This window comes from Panulirus ornatus, chromosome 16 (assembly GCF_036320965.1).
Source record: "Panulirus ornatus isolate Po-2019 chromosome 16, ASM3632096v1, whole genome shotgun sequence".
In the NCBI taxonomy this organism is placed as follows: domain Eukaryota; kingdom Metazoa; phylum Arthropoda; class Malacostraca; order Decapoda; family Palinuridae; genus Panulirus; species Panulirus ornatus.
In genome coordinates this window covers 43,109,085-43,132,139 of record NC_092239.1, presented here as the reverse complement: position 1 = coordinate 43,132,139, position 23,055 = coordinate 43,109,085, and the positions used below count along the sequence as shown (strand labels likewise).

Sequence of the window (23,055 nt, the reverse complement as noted above, 5' to 3'; positions counted from 1 at the left end):
TACCTCAAATCAACAGCACCTTTGAAAAGCTTACCTAACATCCCCTTGCAGCTGATGATTATGATAGATATATACCAATATTATTGTGGTGAGCAGCAAGGAACTGTTTGGTATGCAAGCTTGGGCAGTTGGCATGATGTTAACTCTTGGGTGTTTTTGATATGTTTTGACCAGAATATAGAAAAACAGTATATATTTCAGCTGCTAGTGAGGTTAGGAAAGGTTTTCATAAGTTCTGTTGGTTTTCTACATATGCTTCATAATGTTTTTGTTACCCCTACTTTGTTTCTGCAATATATAACCTTCACCATTATTGCCTTATTTGGTATTATGTAATAGAATACAATGCTCCAAAACACACTCCACTTTTCTATTCTCGAAACACTGTGCATTTGATATACAGGTTGAGCATCCCTAATTCGAAATGTTCCAAAATCCAAAACTTTTTGAGTGGAGACATGACATTACAAGTGGAAGATTCCGCACCTGACCTTGTCCATGCTGGGCTCTGGTGCTCTGTTGGTGCCAGTTTGTTACAAACCATTATTACCGCCAGACCTGCGTGCATTACTCACGGTGTTTTTTGCTTATTCTCTGCTGTGGTACAAAAATATTGTTGAAAATGTCAAAAAGGCCTATAGATACCTCTGTGGGTAACAGTGAAATAACTGGAAATAACTGAAATGGTTATGAATTGAGGTGATCATGATAATAGAAAAGATGAAGATGACTTTGTTAACTTTGCAGAAAGAATGCCTATAGACGAAATGGTGAAAATGTGTGATGGATTTACTGAAGGAGTAGAGCAGCAGTTTATAAAATCAAAGAGAGACTTTAAGACAAAAAAATGTTGTTAATGAGGCAGATACCCCTGGAGGAAACATTTAAAAAGCCTTCCAGCTCAATGGCTCCTTATCCCTAGAAGACCCACTTCCTGATCCCTCATCTTCTGATGTTCCTTCTCAAGATGATGTCAGCAGTGATGTAACCTCCCATTCAAGTTTTTCAGGCCATATGTAGTTCTAATATTTGTTGCTGCATTGATCTTCTTTTGTAAGCAGAGATAAATTTTTTTGGTAAGTGCAAAACATTATTTTCATATGAAATCTGAATTTCATCTCCAAAAATGCCATGTTTGAGTGTAACATGACCAGCAATATTATTGCCTTGAAATTTTTCTCAGTTTTCAGTACATTTACAGCTACCTCTAATTATCATAAATTAAGTGCTTATTTGTTTTTATTTATTTATTTATTTTATTTTTTTTATTTTTTTTGTTGCCGCTGTCTCCCGCATTTGCGAGGTAGCGCAAGGAAACAGACGAAAGAAATGGCCCAACCCACCCCCATACACATGTATATACATACGTCCACACATGCAAATATACATACCTACACAGCTTTCCATGGTTTACCCCAGACGCTTCACATGCCCCGATTCAATCCACTGACAGCACGTCAACCCCGGTATACCACATCGCTCCAATTCGCTCTGTTCCTTGCCCTCCTTTCACCCTCCCGCATGTTCAGGCCCCGATCACACACAATCTTTTTCACTCCATCTTTCCACCTCCAATTTGGTCTCCCTCTTCTCCTCGTTCCCTCCACCTCCGACACATATATCCTCTTGGTCAATCTTTCCTCACTCATTCTCTCCATGTGCCCAAACCATTTCAAAACACCCTCTTCTGCTCTCTCAACCACGCTCTTTTTATTTCCATACATCTCTCTTACCCTTACGTTACTTACTCGATCAAACCACCTCACACCACACATTGTCCTCAAACATCTCATTTCCAGCACATCCATCCTCCTGCGCACAACTCTATCCATAGCCCACGCCTCGCAACCATACAACATTGTTGGAACCACTATTCCTTCAAACATACCCATTTTTGCTTTCCGAGATAATGTTCTCGACTTCCACACATTCTTCAAGGCCCCCAGAATTTTCGCCCCCTCCCCCACCCTATGATCCACTTCCACTTCCATGGTTCCATCCGCTGCCAGATCCACTCCCAGATATCTAAAACACTTCACTTCCTCCAGTTTTTGTCCATTCAAACTCACCTCCCAATTGACTTGACCCTCAACCCTACTGTACCTAATAACCTTGCTCTTATTTACATTTACTCTTAACTTTCTTCTTTCACACACTTTACCAATCTCTGTCACCAGCTTCTGCAGTTTCTCACATGAATCAGCCACCAGCGCTGTATCATCAGCGAACAACAACTGACTCACTTCCCAAGCTCTCTCATCCCCAACAGACTTCATACTTGCCCCTCTTTCCAAAACTCTTGCATTCACCTCCCTAGCAACCCGATCCATAAACAAATTAAACAACCATGGAGACATCACACACCCCTGCCGCAAACCTACATTCACTGAGAACACATGCCTTACATCCTCGATACAAACTTTTCACTGCTTCTAACAACTTGCCTCCCACACCGTATATTCTTAATACCTTCCACAGAGCATTTCTATCAACTCTATCATATGCCTTCTCCAGATCCATAAATGCTACATACAAATCCATTTGCTTTTCTAAGTATTTCTCACATACATTCTTCAAAGCAAACACCTGATCCACACATCCTCTACCACTTCTGAAACCACACTGCTCTTCCCCAATCTGATGCTCTGTACATGCCTTCACCCTCTCAATCAATACCCTCCCATATAATTTACCAGGAATACTCAACAAACTTATACCTCTGTAATTTGAGCACTCACTCTTATCCCCTTTGCCTTTGTACAGTGGCACTATGCACGCATTCCGCCAATCCTCAGGCACCTCACCGTGAGTCATACATACATTAAATAACCTTACCAACCAGTCAACAATACAGTCACCCCCTTTTTTAATAAATTCCACTGCAATACCATCCAAACCTGTTGCCTTGCCGGCTTTCATCTTCCGCAAAGCTTTTACTACCTCTTCTCTGTTTACCAAATCATTTTCCCTAACCCTCTCACTTTGCACACCACCTCGACCAAAACACCCTATATCTGCCACTCTATCATCAAACACATTCAACAAACCTTCAAAATACTCACTCCATCTCCTTCTCACATCACCACTACTTGTTATCACCTCCCCATTTGCGTCCTTCACTGAAGTTCCCATTTGCTCCCTTGTCTTACGCACTTTATTTACCTCCTTCCAGAACATCTTTTTATTCTCCCTAAAATTTAATGATACTCTCTCACCCCAAATAAAACCTAGAAAATATAATACAGTTTACTGTAAACTTTTAATCAAAACACGGCATCATAGGTGGAAACTGAAAACCTGTAGTTGTTTGTTGTTATTTTTTTAACCGCTGATGCAGGTAATCTGTTGATGCTACTGTGCTGCTTAGTTACTCTAAACACATTATTTTTTCAGTGTATTACAGGTTGTACCTCTTTAATCTGGCAGCCTTAGGACCTGACTGTTACCAGACCACAGAAAATGCTGGAAAACAGAAATTGACCCATTTAAAAGCCCTTGGGTGAACAGTCTTACCATTTACCATCACCTTGGTTTTATGTGTCCCTGCAGCCAAGAATTGTTACCCTATCTTTGGAATCCTTACCCCCAGCTGGAGACTCCTCAGTATCTTGTGCAAGGGTATTTCGTGGCATACCACACCAATGCAGGGCAGATTCGTCAGCATTATATGCTTGTCTTGGGGCTATGAGAAATTAACAGGACTATTAGTTAGCTCAGCTGCAGTGTATACAGATTTTGGCGCATTAAAGCTGCTAACAACACTACCTTAGTGGCAGATCCACAAACCAATGCTGGCAGATTTAAAACATGCTGGACCTTGGGAGTTTCCGTGCCACAGAGTGCCAGATTAGAGAGATACATCCTGCAATGGTATTTCATATTTTTTTCTTACTGTGTAAATAAGTGTAAGGAAATGATTGCTTATCAGTAGCATATAAATTCATAGTCTGGAATGAAGGTGAATGTCCACATAGGTGGCTGAGGTTGTGACACCATAGCATTCTGTTGGTTCATTGTTACACAAACTTTGTTTCATGTGCAAAATTATTAAAAATATTGTATGAAGTACCTTCAGGCTATGTGCATAAGATGCATATGAAACATAAACGGATTTTGTGTTTAGACTTGGGTCCCATCCCCCAAGATATATCATCATGTGTATGCAAATATTCCAAAATCCAAAACACTTCTGGTCCCAGGCATATCGGATAAGGGATACTCAACTTGTACTACCAAAGCTAGTTTTGATGTGTAACTTTCTTTGTTATTTTTATTTATGATTACCACAGGACATTTATATAAGAAAGACTCCTGGTGTTACAAAGGACCTCTCTTTAAGAAAGAGCTGTAGTGTTACCCAGTGGCCTTTGCATCCTAAGAATGTGCTACTTTCACCAGAGGGAAATGCAGACTCCTTTAGCAAGACTGTACTCCCAGTGATACAGCCTTACCGAAGGCAACTTTTCACTGATGGTTTAACTTCATGCAGGCAGAGTCTGGTAATACCTGTTGTATGATTAAACAGATAGATTATACTTGCTTTTAACAGCTTCTTAGATATTTTTTTTTTTTCATACTATTTGCCATTTCCCGCGTTAGCGAGGTAGCGTTAAGAAGAGAGAAATGGGCCTTAGAGGGAATATCCTCACCTGACCCCCTTCTCTGTTCCTTCTTTTGGAAAATTTAAAAAAAACAAGAGAGGGGAGGATTTCCAGCCACCTGCTCCCTCTCCTTTTAGTCGCCTTCTATGACACGCAGGGAATACATGGGAAGTATTCTTTCTCCCCTATCCCCAGGGATATATGTTATTAAATTTATGTATGTACTGTTTATAGAGGATGTCTTATACATGACACTGAATGTACTGGAAACATTTGCATCATTACCTTGCCTTCTTCATCATTTTCTGTAACTTGGCAAATCTTACACTTGCTTCTTATTACACCCATGGATGAGACATATAGGATGGTTTGGCAGATACTAAGTTAGTCAAGAAGTAATGTAGTAGTATTCTTCAAAGATATGAGGAGGAGAGGTGAGGAAAGGGAGGTACTCATAGGTGCAGTGGGAGAAGTCACTAAGGACAGGTGTAGACAGAGAAGCCAGAAGAATGCTGTGTAAGTATCCCGTATGTGTAGGGGGTATTGATAAAGTCTGTAGTCTCACTTGATGCATCAGTTTGATATGGAGAGTGAAAATGGAAGATATATATATGTTTACATAAAACTTCATGTCTCATTTGAACACAATGGGCATGGTATGAGAGTGTGTATGAATGATGCAAGAGGTGTATGCATACTGCCAAAGTGAATTATCATTGGAGTTAATGATAATTGATAGAATAATAGTTTTGCTTCAGTTTTTGCTCACTCCTTAACTGTTCCTACATAACATAACAAATTCTGTATTTTTGGTAAATGTTTATTTTCCTAACACAATTCACATATATAGTCCTATTTTTTTATTCTTTTTAGCCAGACTGTGAAACAATGTAGTTAGCTATTGTTATTTACCTCCTTGCAATAAACATTGTATTGCCATCACGGTCCGTTACATCTAACCTCATAGAAAAGCAAGTGGCACCATGTTGCTGATCTTATCCTTACACCACACTTCTCTCTTATCCTATCAATGCTCATTTGATCAACATTCCTCACATCACATATTGTCTTCATATATTTCATTCCAACACATTCACCCTCTTCTGTATTTTGTCATCTAGGGCCCCATGCCTTGCATCCATGCAATACTGACAGGACTACCATAACAGACATACCCATCTTTGCCCTCATAGACAGTGACCTTTGTTACATTCCGCAATGGGCACATTTGGCAGTTTTGATATTTTTATTTCTCAACTTCTTGATTCTTTCAGATCATCTTGTTTTATCTAATCTTTCTCATTTTCCTTCTCTACCTTCTCATAATCATCCAATTGTATGTGTATTTCATCATCACTGATATCTTGTTTGTCTGATTTTATTTTGTGCTATCTGAGAGAGAGAGAGAGAGAGAGAGAGAGAGAGAGAGAGAGAGAGAGAGAGAGAGAGAGAGAGAGAGAGAGAGTGCAGCTTTTTCATGCTTTTTCTGTTTCATTTAGGAAGGTATAGTATCAAAATGAGGGATTTTGTCAGTATGTATGGGGCTTTTAGAAGAGCTATATTTCAAAGTTATTGGAAAATGTAAAATTTCTTCCCACAATGGATTGAACCAGGGCATGTGAAATGTCTGGGGTAAACCATGGAAAGGTCTGTGGGGCCCGGATGTGGATAGGGAGCTGTGGTTACGGTGCATTACACATGACAGATAGAGACTGAGTGTGAACAAGTGTGACCTTTTTTTTTTGTCTGTTTTCCTGGCACTACCTTGCTGAAGCTGTTTCCTGTGGGATGGGTAGCGCTAGGAATGGATGAAGGCAAGCAAGAATGAATATGCACATGTGTATATATGTATATGTCTGTGTATGTATATGTATACGTATTGGCATTTATGTATATATATGTGTATATGAGCAGATGAGCCGTTCTTCGTCTGTTTCCTGGCATTACCTCGCTGGTGTGGGGAAACAGCTATCAAGTGTGATAATAATGATATATCATTAAGGTAATTATTCTTAGGCATTCAGATGTGTATGGTGTAGGTTGAAACAGCAAGATTTTTTGTATTTGTTATAGCACTGTTATGGATAACTTAGACAGAATACTTTAATTTTACATGACATTATGTTTATTTTCAAGAATTAAACCATTGGTTACTCAGGATTTTGTCATGACCCAGTTTTGATGAAAATAGTGTCACTTGAATGTTTGAACTTCACTCTGCATCATTTGTGATCTAGTTCTGTTTTGAAATGTGCAAACAAATTAAAAGTATTCAAAATTTTATCTTTTTTATTTCAGTGTCTCTTTGTAAGGATAGTGCATATAGAATCATTACTGTACAGGTTAGACTATTTTGTTTTTATTTGAAATTTATTTCCAAAATATTTAATGACACTCTACATCAGGATGTTTGTTTCCTTTTCAATAAAACTCTAATTTAATGTTTTTTTTTCAGTTCTCCACACATCAGCCAGTTTAGCGCTGAATGAAAACTGGGACCCATACGTCAGAGATGACATGGAGATGATGCTCAACAAAATAGTGCCTGAGGTATGTTGCATCTTGCCATCTCCATATAATAGAAAACACATAGCAGAGCTTTGTCAATCTCATCTCATAATTTTTGTTGTGTAGCAGTTTGGTATGAACAAAATATTTATCCTTTAATGATTCATTGTAATCCACTACGTTTTGCATTACAGTGGCTTTGTCAGTATTTTGGGATAGAGATGGGGTTTGATTGGCAAAGTTTGATTGCACTTGAGATATTGTATATTGAAGTTGCTTTCTCCTAGGGTAGCTGATGTTAGACTCAGGCTTGATACTTACTAAAGAATATAAAAATTTTATTTCCCCATAGACTGGAGCTCTCCTTGATTAGAGTTTCTAGCTGAGCAGAAGCCGCATAGCAGGTGTATTATTCTCTTACTTTTAGAATCTCCACTGGACAAATATGTTCTGAAGAACTCGTGCTGATGGTAAATTGTCCTTGCCAAAGCAAATTCCAAACTAGTTTTATATGTCTGTACTGATGAATGGTTATGCTACTTGTTTAGAGTAGATTTTGCATGAAAAAGAAAATTTTCATGGGTGCAATATTTACCCTCTTTCCTTTGATTTATGTTGTTAATGACATTTTGCCTAGAATAGTTACCCTCCCTTCCTCTTCCACCACAGCCGGATGTTATAGAGTTTTGGTTTGGTTTATTTTTTTAACATAGATTTCCATTTTTTTCCAGGGGATGCCTTACCGACATTCCTGTGAAGGCCCCGATGATATGGTAAATTGTTTTTCCAATTTTGCACATCATATTAGCCGTCCACTAAAATTTTTTCCTCTTTGAAGTTTATGGAGTAATCAAGGGGGCTACATTTTACCCAACCATATATGTATATACAGTATACATTTTTCCTCTAGATACAAGTCATCTGAAATTATTGACCTTAAATAGTATATGCTAATAGATATTCTTCTTCATCCAATGGAATTGTTTTGATGGACTTTGTATACAATCCATATGCATCAAGGTTTGGACACCCCTTTCCTTATGCACTCATTTACAGTGTATTGATTGATGTTTGTGTGTCTGTGAGCACTGTACTGTGTAGCACCTTCCCGCAAAACCCATTTATGATCATCTGCCATAAATTTGTCATGAAACCTTTGTTATTTTGATGAACCATGTCAGGCTATCTGTGTCCAGTTTTCTGCTTCTTTTATTCATCAAGAAAGTCACACCTCATTTGATTTAATACTCTGCACTAGTACTCCTGTCATTCATATCCTTCTTTACCTCATTCTTCCTCTTCCTTTTCAGTTTCCTCCCCTTGCTAACAACCTGTGACTCATATACTAGTTTTTTCATACATATTTGCCATTTCCCGCTTTAGCAAGGTAGTGTCCTTCAAATTTTGTTTAGGTATACCCTTGTTTTACCTTTGAACATCACTTTAGACTGAACTACATGAACTGCCACATTTGTGATTATGCTCATATCTTTACACCTCATAAATTGAATCTAAATGTCATTCCTCTGTCATCTTTAAATACACATTTCCTTCACAGGTATTTAAAATTCTGAACCTTCCTCAACCTCTTACCATGTAATCTCATCTTACAGTATTACTTTCGTCATACACCATCACTCTGCTTTTGTTATTTGAGTTCACTTTCAATTTCCTCTCAGCACACACCATTCAGTGGCCCCCTAAATCTGCTGATTCAACCATTAACACAGCATTGCCCTCATTAAACAACATCCTCACTCTCCATTTTAGTTTTTTCCCATCTTTTGTATTTACTTAGTTATAAGCAGAGACCTTCCTTTCCACTCATTCTGAGTCATAAAACAGTTATGGGGAGACTCGATCTAATCTTATCTCAGTTTCATTCCTTTGCTTATCTCTAAACCTAACCTACTAAGTATAGAAACATAGCCTCTCTTTTGAGAGCCATTTCCATATTCCCAGTGTTGACTCATTTCATTAAGCCTTTATTTTTTGGTTCACTTTTATCTAGTCTTTATGTGATGTGTATGCATCACACACTTTTTCCTTGGTCTATAAATGCTGTGCACACCGATTTTCTTTTATAATCATCGTGCAGCAATTTATTCATCTTATTGTAATCATAAGGGCAAACAATTGCTTTGTACATCTGCACCTCTCCCTAAATTTGACATGCTGATATGTCACTTGACCATTTAGGCCATTTACTGATAACACTCACTGTTAGCATAGTCAACAAATGATAAATGTTAAGGTGGCATCCTTCACTAGATGTTTCTTATGATAGAAAAGTTAGAATCCATCTAGTACATTGAAGGATTCTCTGCATGTGCACTCTTGTTTTATCCTTTCCTAGGCCCTTTCATGGTATCTATCCTCCAAGAGGATTGTCAAATTCTGAAAGTAAAAATAGATAACCTCAGTTTGACAGATGTACCATGATGTGACCAGTTACTGAATGAGGATGTATGGAGTGAACTACAGGTTGAACACATACTGTCATTTGTTGGAAGAGGACAGATAAGATGATATGATATCTTTTGAAACGGATGGAGGAAACAAGTTACTCTCCAGAAATATGTATAATTGATTATTACTACAGAAATGGCCAATGGGCAGATTCAGAATAAGATGAAAACAACTCATGAAAGATTGTTTTAAAAGTAGGTTCATCCATGCAAGAAGTGGAAACTGAAGGACTTAATGAAGAGCATGCAGCATGGAAAAATTTGTAATGACTGAAAAGAAGTGTACTTACGTGGCACCAGATGAGGTGTGTAAGGGGATAAGGAAATTTTTCAACCTTCTAGGTGTAGTTTTTTCCTACCCCTGTGCATGAACAGCAGAATACATATTTTTTTGATTAATTAGGAATTGCACAAAAAGCATCAAAACCATTATTTTTTCTCTTTGATTAAGATTTTACAATTTTAATTATTAAAGAGATACACATTGGGTCCATAATCACCGCTCTCATACAGTGTATCAGGTACGCTCTACACGGTAATGAACTCTCACTTTTATCCGCCTTTCCGTACATACAATAAAAATCGTATCAAACCAGTCATCAATAGTTACCCCCTTTCTTGCGAATTTCATCTGCAGTCACATCCACTTTGGTTGCCTTGCCATGCTTCATCTTCCTCAAGGCTTTCACTCGTCTTTCTTCACCAGTCCACTTGCCAAGACTCTCACTTTGCATATCTTCTCAACCCAGACTCCCTACATCTTCCACTCTATCATCAAATACATTCAACTATCTTTCAAAGTTCTCACTCCCCTTCATTTCAGCTAATCCTGGTACCACATCCTATTTGTCCCCCTTCACCATTGCTCCTATTTCTGTTTTTCTCAGTATTAACCTCCTTCCACATTTTCTTGAATTCCCTGAAGTTTGCTGATACTTGTTCCCCAAAACTTTCATTTGCTTTCTTTTTCAGTTAGTGAAAAGTTTTTAAGGAACTTTTCACTATAAAAAAGTCCATCATTTCCCCGTTACCAAAGGTAGCGTATCCTTGAAGCTGTGCTGTTTGAGAGAAAAGGGTCTTAGGGTTATATGATAATGATGATGATGATAATTTTAGGAGGAGGGTGGATGCATTGGAAATTAAATGTTTGAGGACAATACGTGGTATGAGGTTGTTTGATTGAGTAAGTGATAAAAGGATGAGAGTTAGTTGTTGGAATAAACTGAGTGTGTTGAGAGAGCTGAAGAGGATGTGCTGAAATTGTTAGGACATATGGAGAGAATTGATAAGGAAAGGTTGACAGGAAGGACATATGTATTGGAAATAGAGGGGACAAGGAAAAGTAGTTGATCATATTGAAGATGAGTACAATAGATTTTGCATGATCAGGGTCTGAATATGTAGGATAGAGTGAATTGGAATGATGTGGCTTACAGGGGGTAGAAATGTCATTGGACTGAACCAAGGCATGTGAAGTGACTGGTGGAACTGTGTAAGGTCTTTGGAGCATGATTGTGGATAGGGGCCTTTGGTTTTGGTGCATTACACATGATAGCTAGAGAAAGGACATGAGTGAATGAGGCCTTCCATCTTCTGTCCCTAGTGCTACCTAGCTAAAGAAGTAAGTGGCAATCAAGTGTGAAAATAAATGTATAGCTTTACATCATCTCTCATACTTATCTGCTGTTTCCCACATTATTGAGGTAGTGCCAGGCAGATGAAGACATGCCACATTAACTCACATCCATTCCCTGTCTATATGTACAATGCACCAAAATCACAGCCCCATATCCATAACCAGGTCCCATAGACCTTTCCGTGGTTCCCTCTGCTGTTTCACATGTTCTGGTTCAGTCCATTGACAGTGCGTTACCCCTTCCCCCCACATCTTCCCAATTCACTCTATCCCATGTACATCTTTCATCATCCTGCATGTTCAGGCCCCCATCATTCTAAAAAAATTTCACTCCATCCTTCCATCTTCATCTTGTTCCCTCCACTTCCAATAAATGTATCCTCTTTGTCAACCTGTCCTTGCTCATTCTCTCCAAATGTCCAAACCATTTCATTTTAGCACACCTTCTTCAGCTTTCTCAACCACATTCTTCTTATCATTTATTCAATCAAACCACCTCACACCACATATTATCCTCAAACTTTTTTTTCCCAATGCCTCAACCATCCTCCACAACATCATCATCTATAGTCCTTGCCTCACATCCATATAACATTGTTGGGAACACCTTACCTTCAGACATACCCATATTCACCTTTCCACACATTCCTTAGTACCCCGAGAACCTTCACATCTTGGCCCATTGTATGACTTGTTTTTGCCATATCAACTCCCAGGTATCTAAAAACTCTTCACTTTCTCCAAACTTTTTTCTATTCAAACTCATGCTCCAACTAACCTGTCACTCTGCCCCACTAAAGTTGATAACCTTCATTTTATTCATATTTACCCTGGACTTCCTCCAATCACATATTTTCCTGAACTTGGTCACCAATTTCAGCAGTTTCTCACTCAGATCTGCCTCAAGTACTGAGTCATAAGCAAATAACTGATTTACTTCCCAGGCCATCCCACCCCCTGTAGACTCACCCCTCTCTCCAAAACCCTTGCATTTACCTTTCTCACCACCCTATCCATAAACAAACAGTGATGGTAACATCACCCCCTGCTACAGACCAACATTCACCTAAAGCCTCTCACTCTCCGTTCTTCGTACTCTCATACATTCTTTACACTCTTGATAAAAACTTATTGCTGCCTCTAGTGTCTTTCCTCCCTCACCATGTGTTTGAAAAAACTTCCACAAGGCATCTCTATCAACCCTACCATATGCTTTCTTTAGATTCATAAATGCCACATAAAAATCCATCCTTTTTTCCTAATTATTTCTAACACTCATACTTTAAAGCAAACACCTGATCTACACACTCCAGAAACCACATTGTCCCTCCCCAATCTGATGCTCTCTACATCCCTTCACTCTTGTAATTACTACTCTCCAATACATTTTACCAGGTACAGTCATCAAACTTATACGTCTTTAGTTTGAACACACCTTTATCCCCCAAGCCTTTATACATTGGCACCATATATGCATTCCACCAATCATCAGGCACCTGAGCATGATTCATACATGCATTGAAAATCGTGATTAATCAGTCTACAACACCGTCAGCCCATGTCTTAAGAAATTCAACTGCATTACCATCCACTTCAGCCACATTGCCTAATTTCATCACATGCAAAGTTTTTACCACCTCACCTCTCTTCACTTAACCACTTTCTATGACTATCACTTTGCACCTCTACTTGACCCAAAACATCCTATATCTCCAACCCTATCATCAAACACACTTAACATTCCTTCAAAATACTTGTGCCCTTTCCTCCTTACCTCACCACTGCCTGTTGTTACTCCCCCATTTTCCTCTTTCACTGATGCCAATTGTTCTCTTTATTTTTTTCAGACACTGAGAAATCTTCTTCTAAAACATCTTATTATCCTTAGAGTTTGCTGATTGTCATTCATCCCATGTCTCAGTTGTGCCCATTTCAGTCCCTGCACCTTCCTGTTGACCTCCTGTTGCTTTTTGTGGTACAACTCTCAATTATTTGCAATCCTTTTTTCTTTCACTTGCAACTTTTGCTTCTTCAACCCACCACTCAACCCTTTTTCACCTGGGCAACTTATACTACAGAATACCACACATATCTTGCACATGCCAACACTGTTTACTTAAATATCTCCCAATCCTCAGCGACTACCCCTGCTTCAATTTACCTCACTTTTATACCCTCCTGTAATTGCTGCAAACCCATAATCCCTGAGGTGAAGCACTCCTTTATTTAGGAGAAGTGTGATAACCACTCCTCATGATCCACTGATAGGCTTAGGGCATCTCTAACAACTTCTGTCACTCTACCTTTCCTTCACTTTTCCATTCTTATGATGCTATATCTGTCTCTCCCATTGACAAAACAACTCTCTCTGATTCCTGTTTCTCCTCTAAGCCCACCTTGGACGACTTACATTCTTTCACCCCCTGATGCTCCTCTTACTAATCTTATGCCCCTTCCGGTAATCTCTTTCAAACTGTCCAAAAAGTGCTTCTTTCTCTGGACACAAGCAAGGTTTATGGTCCTGATGGCATCCATCTCCATGTACTGAAAGAGTGTGCCTCTGCACTTGCACCTGTGCTTGCTTATTCCATTTCTGCTTAAAGACCAAAACCTTTCCTTCTCCTTGGAAACACACATTGATACTTCCCCTTTGTAAGAAAGGTAACTGTCCTGACCCCTCTAACTATCGTCCTATTGCTTTGACATCTACCATTTCCAAAGTCTTTGAATCCCTCCTTAACACCTTGAACACCTTGAAAAATCACTGTCTTCTCTCAAATCACTAATATGGCTTCCATGAGGCGAGATCAACTGGTGGTATTCTGTCCTGTCTTACTAATGTCTGGTCATCATCCCTGAAAGATTTTGAGGAGGCATGTAGTTGCCCTTAACATATTTAAGGCTTTTGACAGGGTGTGGTATTGGGGTCTCATCTCTAAGCTCCCCATTTTTGGCTTCCCTCCCTCACTTTGCTCCTTGATATCTAGCTTCCTCCCTGGCTGACATATCTCTGTGGTTGTTGATGAATCAGCCTCCTCCCTTTTCTCCATCAGCAGTGGTGTCCCTCAAGGTTCTGTTTAATCCCCTACACTTTTTTCCTCCTTTTTTCAATGATTTCATCTCCTCCACAAATGATCCAGTGTACTTGTAAGCTGACAACTCAACACTGCATTCATCCACATTCTTCAATTCTACTTCCTCTTCTCTCACTTAATCTGCATCTTGTCTTGACACAGCTTCCTCAATAAACTGAGACTTGGATGTGATATCTCAGTAGGGTAGACAAAATCTTGTTGAGTTTATCTCTCTTTCAGAAACTCCTTACAGCTCTTGCCTCTCCTTTGACAGTTCAGTAATTCCACCTCTTGACTCACTGAACATTCTTGTTATTACTGTAAAATCCTCTCTCTTGTGAACTGCACATTACACGACTAGCAAAGTCTGCCTCTAAGAAATTGGTTGTCCAGTTTAAATGCCAAAATTTCATCTCCTGAACAGTTGTTTCGTTTATACAAGGGATTGATTCGTCCTTGTATGGAGTACTGCTCTTACATTTTGGGTAGTTCTAACTCTGTATCCTTACTTGACAGTGTCAAGTCGAAAGCGGCCTGACTAATAAACTGTCTTGGGCTAGCTTCCAAACTTGACCCCTTTACCCTATATCCCATACATATTTCACTTTCCCACTTTCCCCTCTTCTATAAGTATTACTTTGGTTTTTGCTCTCGAGAGCTGGCTGCTTGTGTGCCCCACCTTTAGCTAGACCATGCAATACTCAGCAAGCTGCTGTGTCACATGATTATTGTGTGGCCAGCAGCAACTCAAGGTTAAGCCATTTTGATACCTGCTTCTTTCCATACACATTGAAGCTTTGGAACTCTCTGCCTTCTCATGTCTTTCCCAATACCTATGACCTGGTGCATTTCAAAAGACAGGTCATTCATGTTCTCAGGAATTCGTAAATAGTTTTCCTTGTCTTTTCTTTTTCTGCTTCATAGTTTCCTCTTTATTTCCATTAAGTTCTGCGTTGATGTGGACTTTTGTCGTGACTGGAGCCTTCAGCATAAAAAAAATCACACAACACCCCTGCCGCAGACCAACCTTTACTTTTATCTGCTTCTAGCAGCTTTCCTCCCACCTGTATACACTACCCTTAAGATCTCCCACAAGGCATCTCTGTCAAGTATACCATATGCTTTTTCTAGATCTATAAATGCCACATACATATCCATATGTTTCTTGAAGTATTTCTCACATACATTCTTTAAAGCAAACACTTGATCCACATATCCTCCTCTACTTCTGAAACCACACTTCTTCCCAATCCGATGTTTTGTTTTTGCCCTCACCCCCTCCTCAATCACTACTGTCCCATACAGCTAACCAGGTACACTCAGCAAACTTACACCTCTGATGTTTGACCACTCACCTTTATTCCCCTTGTCTATAATCGTTGGCACTATACGTGCATTCTGCCAATCCTCATGATTCATATTTTCACTGAAAATCCTAGCTAACCAGTCAACAACACAGTCACTGATGTTCCCATTTATTCTCTTATTTTTCTCATTATTAACTTCCTTTCAAAACATCTTATTCTCCCTGAAGTTTACTAATACTCGTTAACCCTAACTATAGTTTACTCTTTTTTATTTCAATCCTTGCACCTTCCTCTTGATCTCGTACCACTTTCTCTTGTACATCTCCCAATCATTAGCGCTCCTCCCCAGTAAGTACCCCGTATATACCTCTCTTTACTTTCATTAGCAACTGTACTTTGTCATCCATCTCATGACCCTTTCTCACCTGCCCACCTCCCACTTTCTGCATGCCACACACTTCTGCAGGATATGCAGGCACTGCATTCCAAAATACTTCCCATTCCTCACTCTCCTAGTTCTGTTTGCTCTCACCTTTTGCCATTCTACACCCAATTTCTCTGGTTATTTCTTTGCACGTCTCTTTTCCAAGCTCACTTTCTTTCAACACCCTCGTCTCCCAGATACCATATCCTCTTTTCCAAAACCTCAACAAGTAGTGCCTGGAAAAAAAAACACTTTCTGCCTTCCATATATTTTCATAGGTGATACATGGATAAGGTTTAATGTAGGTACAAGCATATGATGCTCTCAGGGTAAAATGACCTTACATTTGGTCAGTGAGACTAGTGTTTCTAACGGTGTGAGCATCATCAACCCATTTCAGTGTGCCTAACGATATCTTGAGGGAATGATCTTTCTTTACTCTTCCTAGCTGCCACTTCGTCTTGGGGATTTCACTTCTTGGCACTGTATTTCTTCCATGTATGCTTCAAGATGGTTAGCTCTTACCTTTCTAAGGAGGAGAAAGGCTGAATGCTTGCAAGGAAGCAAGAAAATGTGTGTACACTTGAGATTTCTAGGCACACTGGGCACTTGGAACACACAATGAGGCAGCTCCTTGTAACACCTCATCATTGCCTCGCATCATTCAGGAGATCAAGACCTTATGGACCCAAAACATGGACCTTGCCAATTCCATGCCTAGACATCTGCAGATGGTAATTAAGGTCAGAGGAGAGATGTCAAAGTAATGAAATATAAGTGCGACATTGCCTTTAAAAATGTATAGGGAGTTGGACAAGGTTTTTGTGGACATTGTATTCACCCTCACCTCCTCCTGGTAATGATCAGGCATCCCACCTGCTGCCTCTCTCAGCACAGTCACATCTAAAAGTCATCTCTTTTGCATGCTTATGATTTAAAGTGTAATCCAATAATGCCCACTTACCATCTTTCCTACTCACATACATATACTTCTGTATGTTCCTCTTTTTAAACTAGGCATTCCCAATCACCAGTCATTTTTCAGCTCAACTCCACAAGCTGTTCACCATTTCCATTCACAGCACTGAATAACCCATGTTCCCTCAAACATACCCTCCATTGCCACGTTCCTCACCTTTGCATTATATCATGCATGACTCATACCCCATCTCTTGTATCAAATCTGGTGACATACTCACAACTACTCCCAAAACACTTGCCTCTCTTGATCTTTCGCTCATTACCAGGTGCATAAGCAGAAATAATCAACCATCCCTCACAATCCACTTTCATTTTTACCCACATTAGTCAGGGGCTCACTTCCATATTCTCTTTCACACATTCCCACAACTCCTGCTTCAGTAGTAGTGATAACCCTTAGTTCTTGCCCATGCAGCAAAAATTTTTTTTTTTTCCCCCCAAAATTTTTTTTTTTAAATTTTTTTCAACCCCGGAAAAAAATTTTTTTTTTTTTTTTTTTTTTTCTTTTTTTTTTTTAAAAAAATTCCCCCAAAACCCCCCCCCCCCCCTTTTTGGGGGGGAAAAACCCCCTTTTTTTTTTTTTTTTTTCCCCCTTTTTTTTTTTAAAAAATTTAAACCCCCCTTTTTTCCCCCTTTTTTCCCTTTAAAAAAAACCCGGGGGGTTTTTTTTTTAAAAAGGGGGTTTTTTTTTTTGGTTTGGGGGGGAAAAAGGGGGAATTTTTAACCCCCTTTAAAAATTTTTTTAAAAAAAATTTTTTAAAATTTTAAATTTTTAAATTTAAAAAAATTTTTTTTTTTTTTTTTTTAAAAATTTTTTTTTAATTTTTAAAAAAAAAAAAAGGGGGGTTTTTTTTTTTTTTTTAAAACCCAAAAAAAACCCCTTTCCCCTTTTTTTTTTAAAAAAAAACCCCCGGGGGGAAAAAAAGGGGTTTTTTTTTTTTAATTTAATTTTCCCCCCCCCCTTTTTAAATTTAAAAAAAACCCAAAGTTTTTAAAAAAAATTTTTTTCCTTTTTTTGGGGGTTAAATTTTTGGTTTCCCCCCCCCCTTTTTTTTTTTTTTTTAAATTTAAAAATTTTTTTTTTTTGGGGGGGGGGGGGGGCCCCTTTTTTTTCCCCCTTTTTTTTTTTCCCAAAAAAAAATTTCAGTTTTTTTTAAATTAAGCCTTTTTAAAAGGGGGGGAAAAAAAAAAGGGTTTTTTTAATTTTTTTTTTTTTAAAAGGGGGGGAAAAAAAAAAAAAACCCCCCCCCCCCCCCCCCCCCCCCCCCCCCCCCCCGGGGGGGGATTTCAAACCCCCTGCTTTCACCCTTTTAGCTGTCTCTACAAGGTGAGATGGGCTTGATGCAGTTGTGGTGTCAAACCACAACTTGGGATGAGGGGTATCTGGTGTTAGTGGGTGACACCGGCAAGAGTGGTCCAGTACCTTCTTCATCCCACACTGTCACATGAATTAAGGTGATTGTTAGAGAGAACCAGGATGACCACAGTGCTAAGCACCTTTTTATAGATGTGTAAGAGAGACCAAGGATGGTTTTCTTTGTCCTTTTTTACATTTTTTCTTTTTTGTCTTTTGTAGCCTCTTTTTGAGGTGGTTATACTCAAAAACCAAAAAGAGGAGGCATGATTGACTTTAGATTTCTAGATTAAATATTGTGTAAAAGCCCTTGAAGGCCAGGCACAGGTATTCCAATTGTTGAGTTTATAAAGAAAGTAGAGATGATAGCTGAAGGATTAGATAATGGTACTGCCAGCTTTCTTCCTGCTTAGTGTAATTTTGTCCTGTGTGACACTGAGAAGCTTGATGTACTTAACAACCTGGAGAGAGATAGGGTTTAATGGGGCAAGGATGATATGGATGACCATGGTCTTTGTTTGGTTGATGCTGATGTTGGTGGTGATACAACTCTGGAGGACATTAAAGATGTTCAGAGGGCACTGTAGGTGTGCAAAGTAGACATTGTTGAATGTGAACATGCTGAGAGGATGGGAGGGGGATGTAGAATGTCAAGTTACTTTTTTTTCTAAAGGTTGGAGTGAAAGGTGGTGGTGGGCTTAGGAAAAGAGGAAAATGGCAGTATTGAAAGTAGTAGTGAAAGTGAATGCGCTTAGGAAAGTGGCTGGTGTGCAGAAATATGAGAAGAAATTGAATGATATATGATAACTGTGCATTAAATTAAAATAGGGGAGTAGAGGAGTGAACACTATGAAGCCCTATTAGAGGAATTTTGTCGAAATTTGTGGTGTACGGAAGTTGGGATCTAGTTGTATGAGGAAGGGTACTAAGAGGTGGAATATGGAAGTTGAGTGGCTAGTGAAAGAAAGGGAGGTTAGTGGTCAATATCTGCAGGGCAAGGGTGCAAGTGATTGGAAGGTGTACAGGAGTAATTGGGAGGAGGTCTATAGTAAAGCATGAGAACTGAGAAAGAGCACTAATGAGGGATGTGGAAAGAAAACTAACAAAAGGGAGAATGAAAATGAAAAAGATTTTTAAAGGAGGTTAATAGTATAAGGACAAGAGAACAAATGGGAGGGATGGTGAGGAGACTGTTTGGGGAAGTGGCATTTGACAAATGAAAATGAAATTAAGTGAAAAATTTTGAGGGGCAGCTGAATGTGTTAGTTTGTAAGAAGATGGATGTGCTGTTTTGGAATGAAATAGACTTTGGAATTGAGAATCATAGCAAATGAGGTTAAAAGAGAGGAGGTAGTAGAAGCCTTGTGCAAAATGAAATGTGGCAAAGTCTTGGGAGGGAGATCAGATGCTGTTTGTGGAGGTCAAGGCTCTGGCGAAAGACTCCAGAAATTTGTGTCTAGATTTGGAAGAGATTGTGAGAGGAGAAATTTAAGACTCATTGTGAACAAATGTAAGGTAATTAGTTTCAACGGAGTAAGAGAGGATGGTATGAACATGTTGTAATTAGGAAAACCTGGGAAAAGTGCTGTGCTTAAGGTACCTGGGAATGGACATGGCAGCAGATGGAACCATGGGAGCTGGAGTGAGTCATAGGGTTGGAGGGAGGGGAAAGGTCTGGGTCCATTGAGGAGTTTGTGGAAGATCAGTGTTTTTTAGGACAAAGATGGCTATATTGGAAGGAATAGTAGTCCCAGCAGTGTTGTTTGGATGTGTCTTGGACCTAGAATGTAAAATGACACAAGAGAGTGGATGTGTTGGAAATTAAATGTCTGAGCTCACTACTTGGTGTGAGGCAATATAAGTTAAATAGGAATAACATTTTAAGATCGAAATGTAGTAGTAAGTATAATCTGATTGAGAGAGATGATCAGGGTGTGTTGAAATAGTTTGGGCAGATTAGCAAAGGATTAGCAAAGAAAGAATAAAAGAATCTGTTAGTCAGAAGTGGAGGGAGTAAGGGGAGGTTGGAGAATAAGAAGGAAATGGAAGGATGTAGTGAAAGATGCCAGGAGATATTTTGACCTGAATATTCATCAGGGTGAGAAGCTGGCTTTAAGTAGAATGAATTGGAGCATTGTGGTGAGGGGTGGGGTTTGTTGTCATTGGGCTCAACCAGGGAAAATGAAGTGGTCATGGTGAATCATGGAATGTTCTGTGGGGCTTGGCTGTGGATGGGGTTTCTGAATATATTTGATGGCTAGAGATTGGATTGAAGGAAATAAGGCCATTGCTCATCTGTTCCTAGCAATGCTTCACAAAGATGGGAAATGACAAACAAGTATGAAAAAAGAAATGAATATAATCTAACAAGAAACATGCTACAGGAATCTGTATGTGAGTGGATCTTAATGGTTGAAATTGTGCCTGAGCTGTTGCCTGAACATCACTTCAGAAGAATTGTAAAGAAGACATTGTATTTAGACACATGAATAAGGAAATGTTTAGCGAGCTATTTGCAGTTTGAATATACAAAAAGAAGTACAAAAAACTAATAAAGAGGGTCCAGAGGAGGACAGCAAAGATGGTTCCTTAAATAAGAGCTGAGCTACGGTGATAGGTTAGAGGTCATGAGTTTGCCTGCTGTGGGACAGAATAGTAAAGGAAGACTTCATGTAATCATTTTAAGTTTCTAACTCAATTTGATGTCAGCATATAGCTATTTTGATGTTGGCAAAGTACGGTTCTCTAAAAGGTGCAAAGAGAGAGTAACTACGTATCATAAGAAAAGTTACAGAGAGGAACTTTCATAGTGTCAGCATAGTGATGAATGGAATAAGCTCTTTTGGAATTGTGGATGCTGCTGGTATACAAAAGTTTAAATGAGTTATATGATAGTCGAGAAATGTAAAGGGATGGGAACTGTTAGTCACATCATTGTCAGATTTCTTGTGGATATAGTATGCCATGTTCTTCAATTTATAAAAAATGTGAAACTGTATCAACTGGGGTGCAGTGAACAGTTGGGTGCTTCCTGATGTAGCCATAGAAGGAGGAACTCAGCAAGCTTGCTTTCTAGACCAGAAGACCAAGGTAATATCTGAAAGAGAGGAGAATAATCAACTTTATAGTTAAGAGAAAGGGTTTCAAGTTAAGAAGAAATAGACAGGGAGTTGATGAAGTGGATTGCGTTTGACTGAACTTTTGATTATGAATTTGGAAGAGACCACCCACTGGACTTGGTCTGTTTTACAGCTTGAATAGCAGCTGTAACGAGAAATGTGTGTGAGTTGCCAAAGAGGAAGTAGCCAGCCCATTCAAAGGGACCACTGCTACTGAGAAGTTGAATTTGGAAGAAGCAGCAGCCCAGTTCTCAAGAATAGAGAATATTTATCTCCTGTTTCCAGAGACTGAAGATATGGGTATCATTCTCAAACTGAAGATATGGGTTTCCAAAAGCTGATGTGTGAACTCTGTGCATTCAGGTACTGAATGGAATGAAATATGCCAAATTCATTCAAGAAGATTGCTTCAGAGAAATGATTGTTCTATTTTTCATTCAGAAGAAAGTGTGCCTTTCTTTGAATTGCAGAAAAAAATATCATTGACATCAATGTATATTAAAAAATTGTGGAAAGAGACAGTTTTTGGATATGAAATGAAAATATCCTAACTCAAACAAGTGCAGTTTTGTTGAACAAGGCTCAGTTGGTTGCATCTGTTTTCAGGAAAAGAGATGTAACTGAAATACATAATTGAATTATAAGATTTTAAATCAGCTTCTCTGCATAATTCATTTTAAGAGAGATGCACTGGAAAATGTCAAAATATCCGCCGAAAAAATAAAGTCGTTAATTTGACGGTTTTCTTTTATTTTTTCTGTATAAAAGGAGGTATGCTTTCTAGATTTGCCAATGAAATTCTTAAGGTATGTAATGGACAGAGAAGAATAATTTGCTGAAAGAAATGCAAAAATATGTGAAAATTGTTCCCCAATAAACTTTACCTAAATTCATGAGGTCAGTCACCAGTTGAATTCATTATTTACTATAAAGAATTAGATTTGAATCCATTTTGCATCTTACAATGATGATGATATCTGTATAAGAAGTGAAGGATATTCTTAGAAAAATAATAGATGTCTAGTGAAAAATAGATTTGTTGTTTTCTTGAGATATTATTTTTTAACTTCTTCAACAAGTAAATCATATTAATTTTCATACATGATTGCCATTCCCCGTGTTAGCGAGCTAGCACCAGGAACAGATGAAGAAAGGCCACATCTGCACACATCCATCCTCTAGATGTTCTGTAATGCACCAAAACCACAGCTCCCTATCCACGGTCAGGCCCCTAAGACATTTCCATGGTTTATCCTGGACGTTTCACATCCTCTGGTTCAATCAATTGATGGCACATTAACCCTCGCATATCACCTAGTTCCAATTTGCTCTAACCTGTGCACATCTTTCACCTACATACATGTTCAGGCCCCTGATCGCTCAAAACCTTTTTCACTCCAGCCTTCCATCTTCAGTTTGATCTCTCTTGTTCTCTCTACTTCTGAGGCATATATCACCTTCATCATTATGACTGTGATGTAAAACAGTATAATGTACATTATGAATCATTTACGTATAATATATTTAATGAAAATATGGCTGGTATCCAAAATCTAAAAATGGATACCTGTTTTTGAATATCA

General features: G+C 38.8%; 1 protein-coding gene across 2 annotated transcripts in view; it reads left to right on the top strand.

Annotated features, from left to right (window-relative positions):
- LOC139754271 (UPF0047 protein YjbQ) overlaps positions 1–23,055 on the top strand; it is a 221,878-nt gene that overhangs the window by 4,034 nt on the left and 194,789 nt on the right. For both annotated transcript variants that reach the window (XM_071671644.1, XM_071671643.1), the window contains exons 2-3: positions 7,057–7,151; positions 7,841–7,882. In XM_071671644.1, the coding sequence (XP_071527745.1) occupies positions 7,057–7,151; positions 7,841–7,882 (137 nt within the window). The remainder of the gene's footprint in view (positions 1–7,056; positions 7,152–7,840; positions 7,883–23,055) is intronic.